Below are 8,301 nucleotides of genomic sequence, written 5' to 3' on the forward strand. Positions count from 1 at the left end.
TGGTGCTTCTTGTGGAGTGAGCATCAGCCAAACACAAGAGGCCCAAGGCATAGATGAGATTAAACATACCAGTTGACAATTGTTGTTAAGGATCCCATTAAGATATAGAAATTGTATTGGACTTACAATTGGTAATTGCTACCTACCTTGTTGATTTAAACTTAGTGGAGAGAGCATCAGCCAACCACTCAAGGTTAAATGTAACTTGGATTCTAGATTTTAACAAATTAATTTTTCATAAGAAAGTTAGGGTAATAAATTATTAAAGGATCAAATATTAAAATACTAAAAGAATTTTATTAATTTTGTAGATGTCACCCAATGCAACTACACCTGTTCACCACCTTTCTCTAAGATCTGTCTTAGAGAAGGAAAAACTCAATGATACGAACTTCTTAGACTGGTATCATAATTTGAGAATTGTTCTCAAAGTCGAAAAGAAGTCTTATATACTTGATGGACCCGTTCCTGAGGAACCCCCTGCTAATGCCACAAAGAGCATCCGAGATGCTTGGACTAAGCACACGGATGACTCCACAGAGGTAGCATGCCTCATGTTAGCCACCATGATTCCAGACTTGCAAAAAGACCTGGAGCATCATGATGCCTTTGAGATGCTTAAGAAGCTAAAGGAAATGTTCCAACAACAAGCTAGGCAACAATGCTTTGAAACTGTCAGAGCGTTACACGCATGCAAGATGGCAGAGGGGACATCTGTAAGCTCTTATGTTCTAAAAATGAAGAGCTACATAGATCAACTTGAGAGGCTTGGATCTTCCATTGGTCCTGAGTTGGCAATAGACTTGATCCTCAACTCACTACCAAAGTCATATGATCAGTTCGTCTTGAACTACAATATGAACAATTGGGAGAAATCTATCTCGGAGTTGCATTTAATGCTTAAGACTGCCGAGAAAAATATTCCATCCAAAACCTCTGAAGCCCTCATGATTCGGGAAGGAAAAATCAAGAAACCAAAAGCCAAAGGCAAAGGTAAAGGCAAACCTAAGAGTCGAGGCAACTACAAAGGAAAAAAGTTTGTCCCAAAGGATTCTGTCAAGAAGAAAGAAAAACCTGCTAAAGATGCCACTTGTTTCCATTGTGGATAAATTGGTCATTGGAAGCGAAACTGCCCGACTTACCTTGCAGAGCTGAAAAAGACAAAGGCTAGCAATGCTAGCACCTCAGGTATCTATATGATAGAACTATTTGCTTTCTCTAGTAATTCATGGGTATTTGATACTAGTTGTGGAACTCACATTTGTAATAATGTGCAGGGACTAAGAAAGATTAAGCAGCTGAAACCAGGCGATTTGGTATTGCATGTTGGCAACGGAGCACATGTTGCGGTCGTAGCAATAGGCATTTATGAACTATTATTACCAAATGGCTTGTATTTAATATTAAATAATTGTTATTATGTACCTAGTTTAACTATGAACATTATTTCAGCTGCACGATTGTATGAATCTGGTTACTCGTATGCTTTTCCAAATGGTAATATTTCGGTTTTTAATAAAGATGTTTTTTATTTTGAGGCACGCCCTCACAATGGAATATATGACGTTGACATACAAGATTCATCCAATAATAGTTCTATGTATAACATAAACACCAAAAGATCCAAGCATGACTTGAATCAAACTTACCTATGGCATTGTCGTCTTGGTCACATAAACAAGAAACGCATAACCAAACTCCAATCTGATGGAATTTTAATATCAACTAACTCTGAGTCATTTGATGTATGTGAATCTTGTTTAAGCGGGAAGATGACAAAGGCACCTTTCTCCGGTTCCGGAGAAATAGCAAAGGATCTTTTGGGACTTATACATTCCGATGTATGTGGTCCTTTTAGAACTATGTCAAGAAATGGTGAAAGATACTTCATTACATTTACTGATGATTTTAGTAGATTTGGTTATGTTTACTTATTGAAACATAAACATGAGGCATTTGAAACGTTCAAAGTGTTTCAAAATGAGGTTCAAAATCAGCTAGGCAAAACGATAAAGGTTCTTCGATCGAATCTAGGAGGTGAGTACTTGTGTCAAGAGTTTGACGATCATCTAAAGAATTGTGGAATTATTTCACAACGCACTCCACCCGGAACACAACAACATAATGGTGTTTCTGAGAGGAGGAATCGAACCCTATTTGATATGGCTCGGTCTATGATGAATTATACTTCACTTCCTCCATCCTTCTGGACCTATGCCTTATTATCTGCTGCTCGCATATTAAATATGGTACCAACCAAAAAGGTTAATAAGACACCATACGAGTTATGGCATGAAAAAGTTTCAAATTTATCTTATTTGAAAGTTTGGGGTTGCGAAGCTCATGTCCGACAAGAAACTTCCAACAAACTTGATCCCAGATCTATCAAATGCATTTTTGTGGGATATCCAAAGGATTCTATGGGATATTATTTCTACAATCCTACCGAGAACAAAGTGTTTGTTTCTAGACACGCTACTTTTCTAAAAAAGGAGTTTCTATTAAATAAAGCAAGTGGGAGTAATGTAGAACTTGAAGAAATTCAAGAACCACAAAATATCACACCTGAGGTTGGCACTAGCTATCAACAAATTGTTGAAGAACCTGAACAATTGGTTGCTCAGGAACCTGAAGTAACACAAGACATTTGTAGATCTAGTAGACCTCGTCATAGTCCCCAAAGACATGACGACATTTTCTTAGTGGATCAAAGTGAGCCCACTAACTACAAAGATGCTATATTAGATCCTGAATCTAAGAAATGGCATGAAGCCATGAATGAAGAGATGCAGTCCATGTATGACAATGAAGTATGGGACTTAGTTGATCTGCCTCCTGACAGCAAGCCTGTTGGGAGCAAATGGATTTTCAAGAAGAAAACTGATATGAATGGAAATGTACATACATTTAAGGCAAGACTAGTGGCGAAAGGTTTCACTCAAACTCATGGTATTGACTATGATGAAACTTTCTCTCCAGTAGCCATGCTAAAATCAATTAGAATACTCATTGCCATAGCCGCATATTATGACTATGAGATATGGCAAATGGATGTCAAAATCGCATTCCTTAATGGACACTTAAGTGAATATGTCTATATGGAACAACCAGAAGGTTTTGTAAATCCTAAGTATCCTAATAAAGTGTGTAAGCTTAAAAGATCCATTTATGGATTAAATCAAGTATCTAAAAGCTGGAATCTTCGTTTTGACGAGAAAATAAAAGAGTTTGATTCTATCCAAAAAGAAGATGAGCCATGTGTTTACAAAAGGGCTAGTGGGAGCATAGTAGTATTTTTAATCTTATATGTAGATGATATACTACTTATTGGAAATGACATCCCAACTTTACAAAAGATAAAGTCTTGGCTTGGGAAGTGTTTTCAAATGAAAGACCTTGGCGATGCTGCTTATATTCTAGGAATAAAAATTCATAGAGATAGATCAAAGCGGCTAATCGGCTTGAGCCAAAGTGGATATATTGAAAAGATTCTAAAAAGATTCAAGATGCAAGATTCCAAACGCGGATTTTTGCCAATATCACATGGTACAATATTGAGCAAGTCTCAAAGTCCTAGCACAAATGATGAGCTTAGACGAATGAATGGAACTCCATATGCTTCTGCAATTGGATCTATTATGTATGCCATGTTATGCACAAGACCAGACGTATCGTATGCTTTGAGCATGACGAGTAGATACCAACAAAATTCGGGTGAAAGCCACTGGATGGCTGTCAAGAACATCCTAAAGTACTTGAGAAGGACTAAAGATATGTTCTTGATTTATGGTGGTGTGGAAGAAGATCTTACTGTAAAGTGCTACACAGATGCTAGCTTCCAAACTGATAGAGATGATTCATGATCACAATCTGGATATGTCTTTATCTTGAATGGAGGAGCTATAACTTGGAAAAGTTCTAAGCAGAAAGTAGTTGCACAATCTACTACAGAAGCTGAATACATTGCTGCAGCGGAGGCAGCACAAGAGGCTGCGTAGATGAAAAAGTTCATTGTTGATTTAGGGGTGATGCCAAGCATAGAAGACCCCATAAAAATATTTTGCGACAACAATGGTGCTATTGCTCAAGCAAAAGAACCTAGATCGAGCACCAAACATATCCTTAGGAGATTCCACTATATACGTCACATAGTGGGAAACGGAGATGTTTGTATTCGCAAAGTTCACACAGATCAAAACCTTGCTGATTCTTTTATAAAGGCTTTGGCACAATCAAAACACGAGGGTCATGCTCGGTGCATAGGGCTTCGTAATGTTAATGATTGGAATGATTTGTAATTTTGTATTATGATATTTTGGAACATTTATGCAACATGTATATTAAATGATATGATGTATTTGGAGATAATCATACTCATTAATAATTGTTGTGTTCTTTATTAGTATGTTTAAATCCTTGAATAACCCCGTTATGCAAAAACGTCCATAATCGATCACAACTATGGGAATAGTTTTGAGTTAAGACTAATGTGAATAAGTTGGTTGACTTTCATGAAGATGAAATTAGAGCAAGGGAGTTGCAACTAAATTCACCTATGTTTATTGAAGAATAAACATTGGACATGACCCGCTTTCAATATCACTTCATGGATCGATGTCATAAGTGATTCTTGAAAATGGTAATATCTTTATATCCTTAGACCGTAGATACATATTGGGTCTTAAGTGTGAGGATTGTTATACTTTGACATAGTTAAACGTTGTTCTTAAGCCAGGCAATCATAAAACCTATTGTTAAGTATAATATGAGACACATGAGAGACGTGTGTAGTCTAGACAGGATTTGTTCCTTTCATCTGGATGAAAGATTGACATTTATGGGCCCCTCGATGATTTAAATTGATTAAGATGCGTGGCCACGCTCAAACTATATTGATATATTCAATGGTGTTTGTTTTATCATTTTCAATCTTGATCGAGTAACATAATGTATGAGCTAAATATGAGATTGATTGATATCTATGTCTCATGCTCAACGTGATGTCAGTAACAAAGGGATAACTGATACCTTACCTATATATTGATTTAAAGTTTTAACTTGAGAATCAATGGATGCTCAGAATGACACATTTTCATGTGTTGTTAGGGGCAGTGGCATGTTGCTAGACGTCTACCACTGTCTATGTTGACATATGTTGAATCTTGTGCAAGTGAGAGATTGTTGGTTATTAATGCCCAAGACACAACTTATGTTTACACTACTAATAACATATGAACCTAAAGGGCCACACACATAGAATAAATAAATACCAATAACATATTTATATATGATCTAATATGATCAACCTTAATATATATGATATTATTATCTTGCAAGTAAACTTTGTTGCTTGTAAATTATTTTGTTTATATGAAAATGTACACATATACATTTTGCTAGTAATGATGCTTGTTTGGTTATATATAAAAAGAAAAGAATCCACTAACTTACTACTTGTCCATGTGATCAATGTAATCATATGGGAATATGATGGAGTGAAATAATAAACATAAAAGAAATACTTAGTGGTTTCTTTACATCCTTGATTTAAGATGCAAATGATGTTCACTTTTGGCTTTATGGTATTATCTAGTTGGTATAAGATACTTCTAATATTGTTCATTTAAGCAGAAGATAATCACGACTCATTTGATATTCTCATATAATCACAACTTAATGGTGGTTTTAAATGAAAAAAAAATCTAATAGCAACAAAACAAGAAATAATACGTATAAGTTGGTGAAAGAAGTTTTATACAACTTATTCTTAAGAAAGGGTTGGAGGACTAGCATCCATTTGGTGTTGTTTTAATTTGTTCAAGTGTGAATTACCGATAGAGGGAGGCTATTTTGGCTCCTACATCCTAAGCATCTATTTCTTCTCAAGTTCAAAGTCTTCAAAGGTTGTAGTCTTTAAACTCACTATTTATTATTTAGTTTTCTTAACAACATGCAATTGGATCATTGGTGGAGAGTTTTTGAAAGGTTTAAAAATCTTTTTACCTGTTTCCGCTGCTAAATAGTTTTATGAAATTTCATATACAAACCCCAACAGTGGTATCAGAGCCGCTTTTGCATGTGTTAAGAAACTTGTGTTATGTAACATCCCAGGTAAACGTTCCCCGTAGCATAATATTGTCCGCTTTGCCCGTAGGCGCACGGATTTTTCTTGGCAACCACACACGACGAGCACTTTCCCAGGAGGTCACCCATCCTGTAGTGCTCTCGCCTGAGCACGCTTAACTGCAGAGTTCTCATGAGATCTGCTGCGCTTGTGGTCCCAAAACGCGTCATGCTAGGAAAGGTCTCCACACCCTTATAAGGCATGCTTCGTTCCCCTCTCCAACCGATGTGGGACGGATGTAACACGGATGTTACAATCCTCCCCCCTAATGGGACACAACGTCCTCGTTGTGCACGTTTGGTCCGGGTCCTGGCTCTGATACCATCTGTAACATCCCAGGTAAACGTTCCCCGTAGCATGATATTGTCCGCTATGCCCGTAGGCGCACAGATTTTTCTTGGCAACCACACACGACGAGCACTTTCCCAGGAGGTCACCCATCCTGGTAGTGCTCTCGCCTGAGCACGCTTAACTGCAGAGTTCTCATGACATCTGCTGCGCTTGTGGTCCCAAAACGCGTCATGCTAGGAAAGGTCTCCACACCCTTATAAGGCATGCTTTGTTCCCCTCTCCAACCGATGTGGGACGGATGTAACACGGATGTTACATGTTATATACAAATAAGAACTTGTTCTTATTATTAGAACTGAACAACTTCTCTTCTAAAAAGGAAAAGTTGTAGATTTCTAAAATGCAACTTAGTTATTTTATTTGCTACAACCATTCCTTTTACATGCATGTATGGTTGTAGAAGTTGCTATATATATACTAGTTGATATATTAAGTTGCATGGTGCATAGAAAGCCTTTAGACCATTTTGTGATGTTTGGTTGTGTTGAAAATCGATTGGGTTGTAATTATTTTTTCATTTATAATGGTTTGTAATAATTTTATTTTTCATGTTTTGTTTATTTTTGAGATGTAAAAGTATTAGTGTAGACTTGTATATTTTATCTATAAAAATGTAACAAGACATGAAAAAAATTCAAGACGAAGTTCTAAGCAATTTTGGAGCCATTTGCAACACCAAATGTTGACTAGGCAAGTGGGAGCTTCAAGACATCACAATGGAGCATGGATATTTGTCATGTCCTTAGATTGATCCGGTCCCTTCGTTTGGCTCACGAAAACTGATTAGAAAAAGGCTTGACTATCACATATTAATTGTTGTGTTTATGTTTGTATGTTGCATGTTTGAATATAGGATATTTCCATGCTAGAAAATATATATATATATTTTTTAACAAATTAAACACAAATAAGAGTTTGGTAAATTTATATATAATTTTAAAATGGTTTTTCATAAAAGTATAAAATGAGTTTTAATAAAAAAAAAAAGAGTTTTTTTTACATAAAGCTCAAAATTGACATTAAAATTATGAATTTTAATAATTTATGAATTTAATAAATTTAAACCAAACTCTTGTATAAAGTTTTAAATAAAATGAGTTTTATTATAAACTAAAATTGGTCTTAAGTTAGCGCGCTCAATATATACATATTAATATAGGATATTAGTTTAAAATTGGACACGCCGTGAGTGACTGAAATATAGATTCTATAAACTCCAGACCAACATATAAAATATAATTTTATCTAAAGTATACGTATAATATATTGTTGAATGCATGCAACAATTATTATACGAAATGTTTTGTCAAATTGAAATAATACAAAACACAAAATCCCTTTTAAAATGTAAGTTTATGCCATCCTTTTTAAGACACTCGCTTGTCATTTGTACGTCGTTGTGGAGAGAGCATCAGCCAACCACCACGGTCGTCTTATGATTATCGAGATGGTGTTTCGCGATTCCCATGACAGTCTTAGGCCGAACAACCTAGTTTTTAAATAGGACAACTTAATTGGTGCTTCTTGTGGAGAGATCATCAGCCAAACATAAGAGGCCCAAGGCATAGATGGGATTAAACATACCAGTTGACAATCGTTGTTAAGGATCCCATTAAGATATAGAAATTGTATTGGACTTACAATTGGTAATTGCTACCTACCTTGTTGATTTAAACTTAGTGGAGAGAGCATCAGCCAACCACTCAAGGTTAAATGTAACTTGATTTCTAGCCTTTAACAAATTAATTTTTCATAAGAAAGTTAGGGTAATTAATTATTAAAGGATCAAATATTAAAATACTAAAAGAACTTTATTAATTTTGTAG

At 35.7% G+C, this 8,301-nt stretch overlaps 1 protein-coding gene across 1 annotated transcript; it reads left to right on the top strand.

The window, feature by feature from the left end:
• Positions 1-311: 311 nt before the first annotated feature.
• On the top strand, positions 312-1,109 carry LOC139840591 (uncharacterized). Its single transcript, XM_071830850.1, has one exon. The coding sequence runs from the start codon at positions 312-314 to the stop codon at positions 1,107-1,109; it is 798 nt and encodes a 265-aa protein (XP_071686951.1).
• The last annotated feature ends 7,192 nt before the right edge of the window (positions 1,110-8,301 follow it).

Source organism: Rutidosis leptorrhynchoides, chromosome 4 (genome assembly GCF_046630445.1).
Source record: "Rutidosis leptorrhynchoides isolate AG116_Rl617_1_P2 chromosome 4, CSIRO_AGI_Rlap_v1, whole genome shotgun sequence".
Lineage (NCBI taxonomy): Eukaryota > Viridiplantae > Streptophyta > Magnoliopsida > Asterales > Asteraceae > Rutidosis > Rutidosis leptorrhynchoides.